The sequence below is a fragment of the Pristiophorus japonicus genome, chromosome 6 (genome assembly GCF_044704955.1).
Source record: "Pristiophorus japonicus isolate sPriJap1 chromosome 6, sPriJap1.hap1, whole genome shotgun sequence".
Taxonomy (NCBI): Eukaryota; Metazoa; Chordata; class Chondrichthyes; family Pristiophoridae; genus Pristiophorus; species Pristiophorus japonicus.
This window is the reverse complement of record NC_091982.1, coordinates 191,639,267-191,657,498: the sequence shown is the minus strand read 5'-3', so window position 1 is coordinate 191,657,498 and position 18,232 is coordinate 191,639,267. Positions and strand designations below refer to the sequence as shown.

The window sequence follows — 18,232 nt, the reverse complement described above, 5'->3', positions numbered from 1 at the left end:
TTTGAAGGGGCTGCTCCTGAAATTCTGGCTGCACTTCAGTCCCACTCTCCTGATCTTTGGGCACCCTGTGCGGAGGGGAGCGGGTAGGTCCGAGGGCCTCCTCGTAGGACTGCTCCTGGGCACGGCCAAGGGTGCCATCAGCCGGTTCAGGCAGCGGGCGGTCGAGGGGGTCGTTCAACCTGACTGCTTGCCTCTCTTTCGCTCTTACATCCGGTCCAGGGTGTCCTTGGAGATGGAGCACGCGGTGTCCACCGGTACGCTCGCGGCCTTCCGCGAGAGGTGGGCACCGGAGGGACTGGAGTGCATCATCACGCCCGGCAACCAAATTTTAATTTGATTTTACGTTTTAAAGTTTAATTTGTTTTAATTGCCGGTGCTTTTCGTGTCCCCCTCTCCTTTTATAGGGGGCACTGGAAAAAGGAAAAATTTGATTTTAGCACCCCAAAAAAAAAAACCAAAAAAAGAAAAAAAAGGAAAAAAAAAAAGGGGGCCTTGAAAATGTCTGCTGTGTCACCCAGGCGGGTGGCATGGTTTTAATGTTTATATTTATTTTCAGGTAAACTCAAAAGAGTTTCATGCACAAGGGCCCCCAGATCCCTCTGCACCGCAACATGTTATAATTTTTCCCCATTCAAGTAATATTCCCTTTTACTGTTTTTTTATCCCAAGGTGGATGACCTCACACTTTCCAACATTGTATTCCATCTGCCAAACCTTAGCCCATTCGCTTAACCTATCTAAATCTCTGCAGCCTCTCTGTGTCCTCTACACAACCTGCTTTCCCACTAATCTTTGTGTCATCTGCAAATTTTATTACACTACACTCTGCCCCCTCTTCCAGGTCATCTATGTATATTGTAAACAGTTGTGGTCCCAGCACCGATCCCTGTGGCACACCACGGAGTCAGAGGAAATGTATTAGTATGGATAGAGAATTGGCTGGCGAACAGAAAGCAGAGAGTCGGGATAAATGGGTCCTTTTCGGGGTGGAAATCGGTGGTTCGTGGTGTGCCACAGGGATCGGTGCTGGGACCACAACTGTTTACAATATACATAGATGACCTGGATGAGGGGACAGAGTGTAGTGTTACAAAATTTGCAGATGACACAAAGATTAGTGGGAAAGCAGGTTGTGTAGAGGACACAGAGAGGCTGCAGAGATTTAGATAGGTTAAGCGAATGGGCTAAGGTTTGGCAGATGGAATACAATGTCGGAAAGTGTGAGGTCATCCACCTTGGGGGAAAAAAAAACAGTAAAAGGGAATATTATTTGAATGGGGACAAATTATAACATGTTGCGGTGCAGAGGGACCTGGGGGTCCTTGTGCATGAATCCCAAAAAGTTAGTTTGCAGGTGCAGCAGGTAATCAGGAAGGTGAATGGAATGTTGGCCTTCATTGCGAGAGGGATGGAATACAAAAGCAGGGAGGTCCTTCTGCAACTGTACAGGGTATTGGTGAGGCCGCACCTGGAGTACTGCATGCAGTTTTGGTCACCTTACTTAAGGAAGGATATACTAGCTTTGGAGTGGGTACAGAGATGATTCACTCTGCTGATTCCGGAGATGAGGGGGTTACCTTATGATGATAAATTGAGTAGACTGGGTCTTTACTCGTTGGAGTTCAGAAGGATGAGGGGTGATCTTATAGAAATATTTAAAATAATGAAAGGGATAGACAAGATAGAGGCAGAGAGGTTGTTTCCACTGGTCGGGGAGACTAGAACTAGGGGGCACAGCCTCAAAATACAGGGGAGCCAATTTAAAACCGAGTTGAGGGGGAATTTCTTCTCCCAGAGGGTTGTGAATCTGTGGAATTCTCTGCCCAAGAAAGCAGTTGAGGCAAGATCATTGAATGTATTCAAGTCACAGATAGATAGATTTTTAACCAATAAGCGAATTAAGGTTTACGGGGAGCGGGCGGGTAAGTGGAGCTGAGTCCACGGCCAGATCAGCCATGATCTTATTGAATGGCGGAGCAGGCTCGAGGGGCTAGATGGCCTACTCCTGTTACTAATTCTTATGTTCTTATGTTCACTAACCACCGACTTCCATTCCGAAAAGGACCCATTTATCCCGACTCTCTGCTTTCTGTTAGCCAGCCAATTCTCTATCCATGCTAATACATTTCCTCTGACTCTGCGTACCTTTATCTTCTGCAGTAACCTTTTGTGTGGCACCTTATCGAATGCCTTTTGAAAATCTGAATACACCACATCCATCGGTACACCTCTATCCACCATGCTCGTTATATCCTCAAAGAATTCCAGTAAATTAGTTAAACACGATTTCCCCTTCATGAATCCATGCTGTGTCTGCTTGATTGCACTATTCCTATCTAGATGTCCCGCTATTTCTTCCTTAATGATAGCTTCAAGCATTTTCCCCACTGCAGATGTTAAACTAACCGGCCTATAGTTACCTGCCTTTTGTCTGCCTCCTTTTTTAAACAGAGGCATTACATTAGCTGCTTTCCAATCCGCTGGTACCTCCCCAGAATCCAGAGAATTTTGGTAGATTATAACGAATGCATCTGCTATAACTTCCGCCATCTCTTTTAATACCCTGGGATGCATTTCATTAGAACCAGGGGACTTGTCTACCTTGAGTCCCATTAGCCTGTCCAGCACTACCCCCCTAGTGATAGTGATTGTCTCAAGGTCCTCCCTTCCCACATTCCTGTGACCAGCAATTTCTGGCATGGTTTCTGTGTCTTCCACTGTGAAGACCGAAGCAAAATAATTGTTTAAGGTCTCAGCCATTTCCACATTTCCCATTATTAAATCCCCCTTCTCATCTTCTAAGGGACCAACATTTACTTTAGTCACTCTCTTCCGTTTTATATATCTGTAAAAGCTTTTACTATCCGTTTTTATGTTTTGCGCAAGTTTACCTTCGTAATCTATCTTTCCTTTCCTTATTGCTTTCTTAGTCATTCTTTGCTGTCGTTTAAAATTTTCCCAATCTTCTATTTTCCCACTAACCTTGGCCACCTTATACGCATTGGTTTTTAATTTGATACTCTCCTTTATTTCCTTGGTTATCCACAGCTGGTTATCCCTTCTCTTGCCGGCCTTCTTTTTCACTGGAATATATTTTTGTTGAGCACTATGAAAGAGCTCCTTAAAAGTCCTCCACTGTTCCTCAATTGTGCCACCGTTTAGTCTGTGTTTCCAGTCTATTTTAGCCAACTCTGCCCTCATCCCACTGTAGTCCCCTTTGTTTAAGCATAGTACGCTCGTTTGAGACACTAATTCCTCACCCTCAATCTGTATTACAAATTCAACCATACTGTAATCATTCATTCCGAGAGGATCTTTTAGTAGGAGATCATTTATTATTCCTGTCTCATTACACAGGACCAGATCTAAGATAGCTTGCTCCCTTGTAGGTTCTGTAACATACTGTTCTAAGAAACAATCCCGTATGCATTCTATGAATTCCTCCTCCAGGCTACCCCGTGCGATTTGATTTGACCAATCGATATGTAGGTTAAAATCCCCCATGATTACTGCTGTTCCTTTTTCATATGCCTCCATTATTCCCTTGATTATTGCCCGCCCCACCGTGAAGTTATTATTTGGGGGGCTATAAACTACGCCCACCAGTGACTTTTTCCCCTTACTATCTCTAATCTCCACCCACAATGATTCAATAATGATGAAGAAGAGGAGAGACTGGACTTCTTTCATGTTGACAATGACAAAGATGATGAAGCAGAGGGAGAAGAAGTTACTATCAAGCCCATTCTGAACCAATGTCCATCCCAGTTTTCCCCTGATGCAATCCCCTCTATCTAATCTCTTCCATCACTCGTTTTTTTCATTCCCACGCACCATCTCAGATATTATCACTCAAGGGGAAATAGATAATGTAAGTTGGGATGTAGCACCAGGAGTAGAGCAGGAGGAATTTGGAGGAGTGGATAATGATGGAAATCATGACCCGCTGCTGCATGCCACAGACAGAAATTCCTTGAGAAAATTCCATCTACAGTATGCCATGACATGCATCAGTCCCATTAGTAGGACAATCGTAGGATAGTTCTGTGCTGACCGTGCCTCCAAAAAGCTGACTGTCAGCGTGTTATGCTAGGGTTAGCATATATGATGTTCCTGTGGAGAAGCATCTACTGGAGATCAGGTAGAGAGGGATAATCCATGGAAAATCTCAAAGAGGCATCCCTTGGTGATGCTCAAGCATTTCCTGACTGCTTATCTAGAATGCCATTAATGCAGGGCCACATGAAGAGACTTGTGTTTGAATTACTAGAGGTGAGCAGCATGGGACATTTTACTATGTTAAAGGCATGACACAAATGCAAGTTATTGCTGTACAAGGCCTATATTAGTTTCAAGCTTCAGGATAGGTTCCTAGAATTGGTGAAACAGCATTATAATCTGTTTTGCATCATTAGGCATAGCCCCATTAATACTGCAATATATTAAAACATAATCCATTTAATTTCTGCGAGATGAATTTTATTGAAGAACAGCAGTTCTCCAACCCACCCCTGCCCTAACAAAGCACATAGTTGATGAGAAATACATTGAAGTCGAGTGAACAGGGCTCAGTTTTCCCCAATGCCGTTTTTTAGCATACTTGAAGAGTTACGCCCATTTTTTGGGGGGCCCGTCTACGGCAAAAAAAAAATTGAAAGTTTCCCTGTTTTTAACTTGTGAATGTGACCCGGCGCACGTTGTCCTTAAACTCTGTGGGTGGAGCATAAGATGTGCGTCGAAAAGATCAGGTTGCCAAGGTAACGAGGAACACACTGCGGGCTGTGGCTGGAAAGTGAAACATACAAGACATTCTAGCCAGCTCACAGCAACCTGCACAAGCACCTTGTAGCTATTTAAGGCAGCAGCTTACCAACATGAAAATATTAAAGAGTCATTATGCCAAAAGTCTATCCTGTAAACTGTATTAATTGGAAAAGCAACCCCCCCGGAGCCCGTGCCGCTCCTAGCCCACGCCGAAAGGCCTCCCCCTCCCCTGGAACTGGTGCCACTCCTAGTCCAGGCCGAAAGGCCTCCCTCCCCCGGAGCCGGTGCCCGGTGCTGCTCCTGGCCCAAACTGAAAGGTCTCTCTTCCCTGGAGTCGGTGCCACTCCTCGCCCAGACCGAAAGGCCTCCCTCCCCCCAGAGCCAGTGCCGCTCCTAGCCTGGGCTGAAAGGCCTCTCTCCCCTGTTAGTGCCCGGTGCCGCTTCTAGCCTAGACCGAAAGACCTCCCTTTCCTGGAGCCGTTGCCATGTCTAGCCCTGACCGAATGCCCCCCTGCCCTTTTTTTTTCTTTGCCGCTGCTGTCCTGGCCGTGGAACTGGGCCTTCTGCACTGATTCTCTTAACTGCGCTAATTTTGTTAACTGCCCAGAAGTTTTTTCAGAGCGGTCACATACGCCATCTTAAAAAAAATTGTCTTTGGCCAAACTTGCTTAAATGGCTAGAATTGGCACGGGTGGCAGATTATGCTCCCAATGAGGTAAAAAATTCGTAGCCTAAAAAAATCTAAGTAAATTACCCTGGCGCAGAAACTTTATGGAAACCTGGAGATTTTAATTTACTCCAAAAAAAAAAGGTGCATGCCAAAAAAACGGCACAGATAATTGGGGAAAATTGAGCCCTATGGGTTAATAGTAGGTCTATATATAGGAAATCTAATCTTTATATAAATCATACTCCTTTGAGAACAACCAAAATACATCTCATACTTGTAAAAACACAGTAATATCACCTCTAATACATGATTATTGGTATATTTTATTTTTTGATACACTTATGATTGATACACATTGTCAGCCTACCTCTGCATCATAGGGGTCCTGCAAAACGGCTGATTCTAACAATAAGACAGCGTTGGGCAGATCTCCCTCTTTCTGCTTTTTTATTGCTTCCTCAAATGCATTGGGCCAGTCTTTGAAAGGATTATCAGTGTGAAAATAATAGCCCTGCAAAAAAGATCAATTAAAGTGAAGTAAATATCTAGTAAAAAGGTTGCAAGAACTGCTGATATTTATCTTTCTCAACCTAAATTGGCCAGATTACTGGCTTGATAGACATTTTAATGCATATAATTTATTCAATATTACCTTGCTATGTATTGTTATTTGATTACAACAGTTAAATCACTTCATTAATAATTAACTCAACATTATCCATTCAACATTTTTTTGACTCCCTCCTCCCTCATTCGTTATTCATTTGCTGTTTTGACTGGTTAGTACTGCAGTTACTCGCATCAAATCCAACATTTACTACTTGGGTTCTTGTTTGATATGAAGCAGAAGATCACAATCCATCCAGGTAATAAAACAATAATATTTTGCGCTTTTCTGCTCTATTTTCCTAATTTCTGTATTGTGCAACCGATTAACTCTCATCATTGTCCTGCATGAATTCTTTGTCACAATTTTCAGATAGATTTTGAATATAAATGAAAATTAAATAACCAAGTAGTTGCTGGTTGCAGCAATTTGATTAGAGGGCAATATGTTATTTTTAAAGTCAGATATTAAATTACCTTCTCATGTGGGGAAACAGCTGTATTTGTTGGTGGCTGTTCACTTCCTGCAATCCAATTCCTACGTGCCATTTCCTCCCATTCATCCTGCATTTTATCCCAGAATTCTGTGTCAGACTGGTAGAAAACAATAAAAATACAAAAGCTGAAGTGCTTCAATCACAAGCTAAAATGTGTCCAATTCAAAAACCACCGAGAAAACTTGGCAGCAATTCATTCGGCATCAGATGCGTTTTCTATAAAACACAGCACAATGAAGTACTTGCCAGATGAGTTTGAGTTTAAGTTTAAGTGTGAATACTTAAGAACAAAATAGAAAGGATAAGCCTACTTTAGCTGACATAAAATATGATTCTTTGGAAGCTACTTTTCCGCCCCTCGGGGGAAATTACCCTGCGGGAGTGCGGCTGCCGCCTGTTAGTGCCAAAGACAACTTCGCTAGGTGGGAAGCTGCCAGTGGCTGGGTGGGGAGGGTGCACAGCCACGGCTGCCATTTTCTTTTCATCGCTGGCCCAGCCGAACCCATCCCTGGTGGCCCAGTAGGCGCAACGGAGGCCTCACTAGGAGCGTCCCTCCCTTTAACTGAAGGGGAGGGATGTTGCTACGCGTTAGCATGATGGGGCATATCCGCGTCACGCTGACATCAGCAGCGCCCCCCTCCCAACCCAAACCCATCCCTACGCTGCCTCAAACAGAGGCCCAAAGCGCTAGGAGGTGGTGTCATAGTTAAAGAGCTGAATTCTAATTATCCGCCTGAAACTAGATGGAGGGCAATTTCTCCCCCACTGTTTTCTGTGAGCGAGGGGTCTAGAACAAAGGGCCACAGATGTAAGATTAAATGTAAGACATTTAGGACAGATTGTAGGCAAAATCTTTTACAATAGAGGGTTGTGAGGATGTAGAATGCACTACTAGAGTTAGTGATTGAAGCAGAGATCATGTCAACATTTAAGAATAGGTTAGATCGGTGGTCGAAGGAAATTGGAAGATAGGGATCTGGTAACACAGCAGGAACATAGGATTAGAACTACTGCTTATGTGGCTGTAAGCTTCAACATGGACTGATTGGGTTGAATGGCCTTCCGTGTTGTAATTTCTATGTGATACAAGGTAATTGCACATATGTTGTAAGTGACAAGATGACACTGTGTGATAACGTCACGTTAGTATTAACCAGGTAACATTTAGTAACTGAAAACAACTAAAATGCCAGCATGGATAATTCTTTACAGGCAGACCAAATCCTTGTAATAGTTATCAGCTATATGATTTGCAGAGGCTAAACTAAGTTTACATTTATCAAATATTAGTTAACAATAAGAAAAGTCCATTAAACACTTTCATATTGTTCTTAAACGACATTGATTTTATCTTAGAAGAATTAAAGTGCTATATACTTTACCTTTAAGGTTTTTGATTGCTCAAAGTTATTATTACAGTCCTCACTGCTTGTAGCAAGTGTGTTGGTGTTTAACCGCAGGAGCGGCGAGGTCAGGGCAAAGGAGTGGCGAGAGATTGTGGAGCGATATGATCGGGGCCCAGGAGAGTCGTGAGTTCAGGGCCAGAAGAGACGAGGGCCCAGGGGCAGCACGGGGCCAGCCCACACTGCGATATGTGTGCACACTAGGTCTATGCAGCAGAGCAGGTCTCCAGTTGTCTTGGTGAATCCTTGGCCCTGGACGAAGACCTAGCTCTGTCAGGCCCGTGTGGTGGCTGGTGTGCAACGACCACCACACGTTAAAAAAATCCACGCACAGGCATCTTCCACCCTTCAACATGTCGTTTTGGACCTGGAATATTAGGTCCTTCATTGAAACACCTGTGAATTCATCCTTTTTTGGCATGGTAGCAAGTCATCCTCGGTTCGAGGGAGTGTCTATGATGATGATGGTGTTTAAACGATTTGGCTGTTATACGCGATGGAGACGATGGAGCAACAAACTGCACCTGTCCTCTGATTCTAACAGCTGGGAAAGTAGTGAGACCAGTCTGGATGTGAAATTCTACACCGCGATTCCATGTTCTTCCCTTTTTCTAATCAAGAGCCACAGTTCCGGCCAATCTCTTGCTCACGGGGCCACTCTCGGGTGTACTGAGGTGCAGGTCTGCAATTTTCTCTGCTCCACTTTAATAGAGCTATTTCACTACTTGAAAGCTCACGGAGACAAACTTTGAGCCAACCGAACTGGAGATGACGGAAGTGGCAGAACAAGACCGGAAAGCGGCATGATAAAGTATGGCTGAAAAAGCCAGGTGCTTAATACGTTATAAACTCTGGCTTTGAACTTAACTTCTATGGTACTGGCAAATGGCTAGCGCTATTTTCCCGATATAGGTGGTTGCCCATGGTAAGCATGGACAGTGTAAATGATGGGGACTGCATTTCTTAAGTACCTACTTGCAGTTTACCATTCCAGAAAAGGCAAGTAATTAAATAAAATCTAATTTTAGTGGCATTACGTTGCATTTCCCGACTAGTTCTGTAATTGCTTCAGTAACTACATGAAAGATGCAATCACCATAGAAATAGAATCTAAATTTTCTAATTATTCCTGGAATGTGGGCGTCACTGGCAAGCCAGCATTTATTGCCATTCCCTAAGTGCCCTTGAGAAGATGGTGGTGAGCCGCCTTCTTGAAACGCTGCAGTCTGTGCAGTGAAGGTACTCCCAACAATGCTGTTGAGGGAGCTCAAGGATATTGACTGATGGGGTGATAATTGGCCGGATTGGATTTATCTTGCTTTTTGTGGACAGGACATACCTGGGCCATTTTTTCCACATTGTCGGGTAGAAGCCAGTGTTGTAGCTGTACTGGACAGCTTGGCTAGAGGGGTGGCTATTTCTGTCGCACAAGTCTTCAGCATGACAGCCAGGATGTTGTCGGGGCCCATAGCCTTTGCTGTATCAAGTGCTCTCAACCATTTCTTGATATCACATGGAGTGAATCGAATTGGCTGAAGACTAGCTTCTGTGATGGTGGGGACCTCAGGAGGAGGTTGAAATGGGTGATCCACTCGGCACTTCTGGCTGAAGATGGTTGAAAATGCTTCAGCCTTGTCTTTTGCACTCATGTGTCGGGCTCCGTCATCATTAAGGATGAGGATGTTCATGGAGCCTCCTCCTCCTGTTGTTTAATTGTCCAGCACCATTCACGACTGGATGTGGCAGGCCTGCATAGCTTGGATCTGATCCATCAGTTGTGGGATCACTTTGTTCTGTTGAAAGCATGCTGCTTCAACTGTTAGCATTCATGTGGTGTTGCAGCTTCCCCAGGTTGGCATCTCATTTTTAGGAATGCCTGGTGCTGCTCCTGGCATACTCCCCATTGAACCAGGTTTGGTTCCCTGGCTTGATGGTAATGGTAGAGTGAGGGATATGAGGGGCCATGATTGTGGTGGAATACAATTCTGCTATTGCTGGTGGCCCACAGTGCCTCATGGATGCCCAGTTTTGAACCTGTATCGGAGTCTTTATGGAGATGTTTCATCGGTTCTCATTTTATTGATATTTAAATGATCTGATTCTGCTTTTTGATGGTATGGCTCAGAACAATTTTTGGTCATTATAACCATAGTGAAATATATGCACCAGTTCAAGCAAGATTTAAGTGGTGTGAAAAACTGGGTTAATTATTGATGTGGTTTTCAATTGAAAAAGACCAAGCGTCTTACCCACTCATTGCTATTTAACATATAAAAGGAAACTATACTACATTGCTTAGAAACTTTTCAATCCACACTAATTCAGGTCTTAGTGAGAAATGAAGATGAAGGCTAAGGCTTATATTGCAGGTCCCTAATAGAGGTTGCAAAGAATAAAAGAGATGAACTAAATTTGACTATGATATAGATTCATATTCTATTCCTAAAGTTATTGCATAACATCAAATTTGCAGCTAATAAAGTGAAAAGGAGGAAGAAAAGAATGAGGGAGGTTAGGGCACCTGTAGTTTTGAGGTTCTGTGAACGACTGAGTTAATGTAGAAGACTGGAATGAATCATGATCTAGGAAGAAGGAAGAATTTGCAGGATAGCATATTTGGAGCTTAGCCGGAATGAGTAAGGACAATATCCAACGGGAATTATTTAAAAGACTACTGCACATTGAAAGTGTATATGGTTTGCAGTTGAAATATGTTCTGTGGAACCCAACAGGAGTTCTTTGAGGATGTAACAAGCAGGGTGGATAAGGGGGAACCAGTGGATGTGGTGTAAATGGATTTCCAGAAGACATTCGATAAGGTGTCACATAAAAGATTACTGCACAAGATAAAAGTTCACAGAGTTTGGGGTAATACATTTGCATGGATAGAGGATTGGCTAACAAATAGAGAACAGAGAGTCTGGATAAATGGATCATTTTCCAGTTGGCAAACAGTAACCAGTGGGGTGCCGCAGAGATTGGTGCTGAGTCCACAACTATTTACAATATATATTAATGACTTGGATGAAGGGACCGGGTGTAATGTAGCCAAGTTTGCTGATGATACAAAAATGGGTGGGAAAGCAAATTGTGAGGAGGACACACAAAATCTGCAAAGGGATAAAGACAGGCTAAGTGAGTGGGCAAACATTTGGCAGATGGAGTATAATGTGGGAAAATGTGAGGTTATCCACTTTGGCAGAAAAAATAGAAAAGCAAATTATAATTTAAATGGAGAAAAATTGCAAAGTGCTGCAGTACAGAGGGACCTGGTGGTCCTTGTACATCAAACACAAAAAGTTAGTATGCAGTACAGCAAGTAATCAGGAAGACAAATGTAATGTTGGCCTTTATTGCAAGGGGGATAGAGTATAAAAGCAGAGAAGTCCTGCTCCAACTGCACAGGGTATTGGTGAGGCCACACCTAGAGTACTGCATACAGTTTTGGTCTCCGTATTTAAAGAAGGATATACTTGCATTGGAGGCTGTTCAGAGAAGGTTCACTAGTTTGTTTCCGGTGATGAAGGGGTTGACTTATGAAGATAGGTTGAGTAGGTTGGGTCTATACTCATTGGAGTTCAGAGGAATGAGAGGTGATCTTATCAAAACATATAAGATAATGAGGGCTCGACAAGATGGATGCAGAGAGGCTATTTCCACTCATAGAAGAAATTAAAACTCGGGGACATAGTCTCAGAATAAGTGGCTACCCATTTAAAACTGAGATGAGAAGGAATTTCTACTCTGAGAGTTGTAAATCTATGGCATTCTCTTCCCCAGAGAGCTGTGGAGGTTGGGTCATTGAATATATTTAAGGCAGAGATAGACAGATTTTTGAGTGATGAGGGAATAAAGGGTTATGGAGAGTGAGCAGGGAAGTGGAGCTGAGTCCATGATCAGATCAACCATGATCTTATTAAATGATGGAACAGGCTCGAGGGGACAAATGGCCTACTCCTGCTCCTATTTTTTATGTTCTTATGTTTTTAAAGGGTCGTCTTAATTTACAAGCTGCAAAAATCTGTCTGATCATGTTCTGTATTCTAATCTCAGGAAAAAAGTGGAAAAATTCAGAGACCTCAACTGCTGCCTTTGCTCTTTCAAACTCTTCCTCTGTTGACTGGTTCCGGGTGAGTAACATACTTCCCCAGCGCTGTTCCTTTGTTATTAGAGTCTGGAAAGTAACAGAGACACAGAATGATAATTTATATTATAATGAAAACAGCTCCAACTAAAAAGACGTGGGAATTCTTACTTTTTAAAATTAGCTCAATATTTAAGTGGACTGTTGGAAGCAATAAGATCATTAAGGGTCTGGCTAGCACTCATTAAAGAGATTGCACGGCATTTTGATGGCTAGATCTTCAATTAACGACCTCTCCTGACAGCGACCAGCTGAATTGGAGTAAAGAAGTCATTGCTGAGGATTTTGAGCACTAATTAAAGCTATGCTCAGCTTTCATTGTTCAATTGCTGCTGGAGGTTTGAAGAGGACTTTTGAGATACATCGGGGGACTTTACGAGACACTTTGTCAAAACTTCAACATTTTATCACTATTTATTCTGAAAATTCTCTGAGGACTTCACCTAAAGAGAGTAAGTGCTGTGCTACTGTACCTTATTGGAGACCTTATAGGAGTCATCAGAAGAAAGGGAGTGCTTGGTCATTGCCATCTTGCTCGGGGTCCCCCTTGGTCTGGAGGAGGACATGAGGCCAGGTAAACCAGCATCAGCTGCTGGAGGAGAGATATACTGTAGGGTAGGTACAGGACATCCCTTCTCCTCTGGACCACCTCAACCAGGATCTCCAGTGCCGCATCCGAGAACCTGTGCACCCTCTCACGAGGTCCCTGAGCCATCCTGAAATGTTCTGTTTTGTCTCAGCCAGTGCATGCCACACCTTCAGTAGAAGTGGGTGCATGAAGGCTACATATACCGCTCCAGGAAAATTGCTTCTAATCAGCGCATGAGTAGTAAACCTGCAGGTATCTGTTTTAGTGCCTCCGGGCAAATTTAAATCATGGTAATCAACAATTAAGCCCTAAAATTGCAGGCTAAAAGTCTTTCAAACAGGGGTGTTTTATTAGCACGCCACCCATTATCGCCTGTTTTCACCCTTTCACCAAAATAACCCCTATAAGATCTTGTGAAACAAAACAGGTTAATCCCAACCACCAGTTCAAGTTAAATCACAACTGCAGAAAATGGTAAAAGGCAAGTTCAAAATTGATGTCAGGAAGCACTTAGACTAGTAATTGGAATGGTCTTCCAATTCTACCCTGTCATGTTTGCCAGGGTGGAAATGCTATATTTAGTCTCAGTTTCCATGTTCGAGGAAAGGGAGTTAAAATGGCCAGTGTTCCTACCCCTAATTGTTATCCAGTATCTGATTACTGGAAAGTACTCCAAAAAAAGTGCCAAACATCAACTTCCTGGAGGGGGTATGTCCCCAGACCCTCTAGGAAATAAATCTTACATCTTCAGTGCTAATATCGCTCTTCATAATTTTCTAGATCCACTACTTCAGCTTTTCCCTAATAATATAAATGATCAATAACAGTCATGGATATATTAAGTTACAACAAACTTAAATCTCACTGCACTCTCAGCATAATCTCTTAATGTCATGGGCAAGGTCTTTCGGTTTTGTTTTTCACAGAAAAAGAGTCCTAATTCTGAACAGGGATCCTAAGAAATGGTGAACATTTTTAAATGCCATGTAATAAAACAGAATTTAAATTATTTTATTGTAAAGCAATATCTGGTCATAAGCTTGTATTCAAGATTGCTTTTGAGATGAATATTGTAGCAAGTACTTAAAATACACAAAATTGTGGCTTAGTTCTATTGTCATAGCAGAAAGGGGAAGAAAAGCATTAAAAGGAATATAGACAATTAAAAAGGGAAGAAAGTAAAGTGATCAATCATTTATAAAATTATATTAAAATTTTTTAGTGATAGACTTTCCTGTCAGTTACAAAAATAAAAAGCTGTAGAGCATATGGAAGTGCATTGATAAGTTCTGCAAAAGGAATAGGCAAGCTTGTGCTGTGTCGACCTATAAAAGTGTACATAGGAAAGTGGTGCAAAATCTGAATCAATGGGAAGTCCTTTATGCTGTCTGCAAATCTGACTTTAGAAGCGCTCAAGGTTCGGTATTAAGACCACTCCTCTTTTGATGTATATTAATAACCTGGACTTGGATATACAGGTCATAATTTTAGAGTTTACAGATGATTCAAAACTCAGAAATGTAGTAAACAGTGAGGAGGTTAGTAACATACTTCAGGAGGACATAGACAAACTGCTAAACTGGGCAGACACATGGCAGATGAAACTTAACGCAGAGAAGTGTGAAGTGATTAATTTTGGTACGAAGAATGAGGAGAGGCAATATAAACCAGATGGTACAATTTTAAAGGGCATGCTGTCAAAATGGCCCTGATTGACAACGGGTCGGAGTCTCGCTCTGAACCCGCCTGTGTGTGAGTTTCTGACCTGTCACATCTGCGTTCGGATAGCAGACTCGACAGCAAATGACGGGATAGGTAATTAACATCATTAAAAAGTACTTGAGTGCTAGTTAAGAAGTTTAAAAGCAGGCACTTACAATTTTACCAATGTTTTGACGGGTTTGCCGTGCCTCAGAGAACACGCCAGTTAAATGTGTCGGGTTCTCAGTGACTCTTTATTGCTTTGGCTAGTTGACAGCTGCAGAAGTGGTATAAAAGCTACCATTTCACAGCTGTTCACTTTCCAATGTCAGAATCTTGAATCCTTCAGGTTTTGGAAAAGACTTTTGAGATGTATGCATTTTGGAACTTTCTAATCACTGACACCTCTTTGGAGCAACCTCTCACTGCTGACAGGGTGGTTCTGTCATCTCAACCTCATCAGCAATCTATTCCAGCTGCATCGATGCCCTTGAAAATATCTCTCCTTGAACCTTAGAATCCCACCATGATCAGCCCCAACACCAACATCAATGAACAGACCAGGCTCACTACCAACAACACCAACCTTCTCTGCAATCACCTGATGCTGCACAGTACACAGGACATCAGCACCCGACCACATTACTGCCCGGGAGGCCAGTGATGGCCTCACCATGGCCACATTTACTTCACTTCACGCTGTACATCCTGACTGCCACATGATGTGCCAGGTTGGCACCAGCACCATAAAGCATCCCTGCAATGTCCAATCCATTCCTTTCACACTCATCACCATTGTGGGGTATAAGAAAAACATTTGGCATTAGGGGTACCAGCGGGACAAGGGTTAAAGTGCTGGTTCCTGCACAGACCCATAAGGAGGTAAAAAGCCTCTCTTTGGCCTTGTACATTCCAGTACCAAGGCTCCAGAAGTTATCAATTCAATAATATTCCGACAAAATACTATGTGAGAACCTAAACAGACATTGATAAGACCTTGCGAAGAATCTTGAGGCAGACTCACGGGCATCAAGGAGAATCAACAAATTCTGACCTAATGAAGTCATTCTAGTCACGGCCTAAGGTGGTCACGAGGCCAAAGTAGCACTAATAAGGTAGTCCAATTAGAGAAGTAGCACTGATAAGGTAGTCCAATTAGAGATCTAGGGAGGTCTTACCAGGGAACGGAGGGGTTTTGAAATGTATAAAAGTTGTATGATTGTGCTGTTCGGGGAGCATCTCCACTCACAGGCGGCTATGATGAGAGGTGTTCCCGGACGTTCGTAATAAAAGATCATTATACTTTGCCATTCGTCTCTGTCTGCTAACTCCGGGGGCAGTTACGCGGGTTGGGGTGAGCGTTGACCCTCTATATCAGGGGGCCCGCTCGTGGGAGGAGAAGCCTTCCCATTTTCCCCTTACATTTGGCGCAGCGAGCAGGGTACGGACTTCCCGAATGGAACAATGACCCAGCTGTTGGGGTGAGTATGTTTTAATTTACCACCTTCAAGTTAGAGCTGTGTCATTGTAAACCTCAAGGGAAGGACATCTGTACAAAGAACCATTTGTAGCAAGTCCAGGAGGGACGGAGACGGAGGACAGGGACGATCTAGGGGTAGAAGGGGGTCAAAATGTGCATCCTAAAATGCACGCGTGGAGGTAGCACTGCAGTGCGAGGCTACGACGCAAGGGAAGATATAGAGGAAGGTCTATTGACCCGAAGCGGTACGAGCGCATGGTGCAGGGACGAGAGAGTGAGGACATGGAGACGACGTCCCCGCAGTGACGGGATATATTGACCCAAAGCATGGCAGTACGAGTGTACGGCACCAAGGGAAGACATATAGATATAAATAATGTCCTGCATACTGAACACGAATTAAAGGGAGTGTCCAAGATAGCCCCGAAGATGATGGGCAACACGGCTATTAAAAAGGCGAATAAAACCAATCATTAATTGTAACTTGCGTAACTACATAATGCCATAAAAAAGCTGATAGTGACTATCTTAAGTGACATATGGATCCAAAAATAGAGCCGGCCAAACAATTAATAAGCTTTGTTGAATGAAGAGAGACTTTTGTGAATGTCTGTCGTTGAGTGAGAGTCCTTGTGTGATTTTTTGACTGCGAAATGAATTTTTCATGTTTCTGAAAGCCTGTTTGAAAAAATAGTGCAGCTGTCTGTTTATTTTAGCTCCACCCACTTTTTCAGACAGAGTAAAAGTTTGTTTTAACCCTTTGTAGTGTTGTCCTGTATGTGGGACATTTAAGACATTTTAAGTTAGAAACGCAGGTGTGGATTTATTCAGATGATTTATTCGGATGATAAGTTACAGAGCTAGGAAATGCACAAAGGATAGGTTTGTTGAGCAAAAGATTAAAAAATACATGGTCCCGGTGGTTTTAAAAAAAAATGAATTTATTTGACACGCTCACTTACTTATCGACAGAAAACACGCAATCATTGATTACATTGGGTTGAAAGCCATAAATTTAGTCTGGGAATGAGATAAAGAATGCCTTTTAAAAAAAGCCTGCGAGGGTCTCTCGAGACTGTGGGCTGGGGAAGTACGCTCCCATTTTCCTTTGTGGAAAACCTTGACGCAAAAGCTTCTAGCTCAGTAAAAAAGAGTTTTAAATTTGAAGTGGGATTTTGAGATATTAAGAGAAGGCACAGCAAAATGCTGAGATGGATTCAAACTAAAAAAAATATTAAATTAAATCTGATCTCTTTTAAAAAAAAAAGGAGGAATCAAACTAAAAGGTTTGGAAACAATCTAGAAATACCTTCAGGGATCAGGTCAAACACCTGGGCGAGTGGAGAGCTATCTGCGAAGGTTGTAAAAGGGACTTTTGAAAAAATTTTAAAACGGCAAGCTTTAGCAGTTTAGAAAATTGGACATTGTAACGACGTTGAAACTGGAACATTTGAGATAACGAAAAGCAGCCCTCAAAGCCTACGTGCTAGACTCCGTTCTGGTTATGGAGAAAAGAAAAAAGATAAAGACGCAACTTTGAAAGTAAACAAATTGAACAAATTTGAAAGGAAAAGTGTCTTCGATTGTCTGATGATTTTAAATTAAAAAATTTATGGAGACACGAGCCCTCCGTGTAAAATGCAAAACCTAATTTGAAGAAAGGAGATCTGAAAAAAAAAGACGTAACGTACTAAATAGGTGCTTGAAAAAAAAGGGGTGTTTGCGATGGAAAAAGACATAACTTACTAAATACTAGTTGATATCGGCTGTGAGAAAGATATTGGTTTAATTGAAAAAAAAGAATTTGAAGATGTAAAAGACACTCTCCATTGATAATGATTTTAAATTACGAGAAAGTTTCACTGCAGTTTGAAAGATTTCCAAAATGGACGTTGTTTATCAAGAAAAGTCCCGAACAGTCTAAACAAGCAGGAGGGTTTTGAATATAACGAGGAGAAAAGATCTAAGTATGCAAACTCAGCACAGAAAGAAAAAAACTGAGAATTAGAGAATCTTACTGAATTTTAAAATTCTTATAGAAAATGGAACTGGCACTGAACTTTAGATTTTGTGCTGATAGAGAAATAAAACACAAGATTTGCCCAGTGAACGGGACCGTAAAAAACCCCCGAAATGTTGGAATGTATACAGCTTGTGTGAAAATTGGATTTCAGTAAACAAAATAGCTATTAAAAATGTGTGATCGCGTTTTAAATCAATTAAAAAAAAAATCTTTGGCAAGTACTTGAATTAGAAGTTAAGAAAAAATTGGAATTTAATCTAAAATGCCATCTCTCCTGATGAGAATACTTTTATTATGACGGCTTTACTAATGATTTCTGCTGTTTTAACGGATTCCTAATGTCTAAGCAAGTTTT

At 42.2% G+C, this 18,232-nt stretch overlaps 1 protein-coding gene across 1 annotated transcript in view; it reads right to left on the bottom strand.

The window, feature by feature from the left end:
• Window positions 1–18,232, bottom strand: part of pex5la (peroxisomal biogenesis factor 5-like a) — a 302,502-nt gene that overhangs the window by 77,552 nt on the left and 206,718 nt on the right. The window contains exons 7-9 of the mRNA XM_070883494.1: window positions 12,019–12,114; window positions 6,518–6,634; window positions 5,802–5,945 (exon numbers count right to left, since the gene is read on the bottom strand). Of these exons, the coding sequence (XP_070739595.1) occupies window positions 5,802–5,945; window positions 6,518–6,634; window positions 12,019–12,114 (357 nt within the window). The remainder of the gene's footprint in view (window positions 1–5,801; window positions 5,946–6,517; window positions 6,635–12,018; window positions 12,115–18,232) is intronic.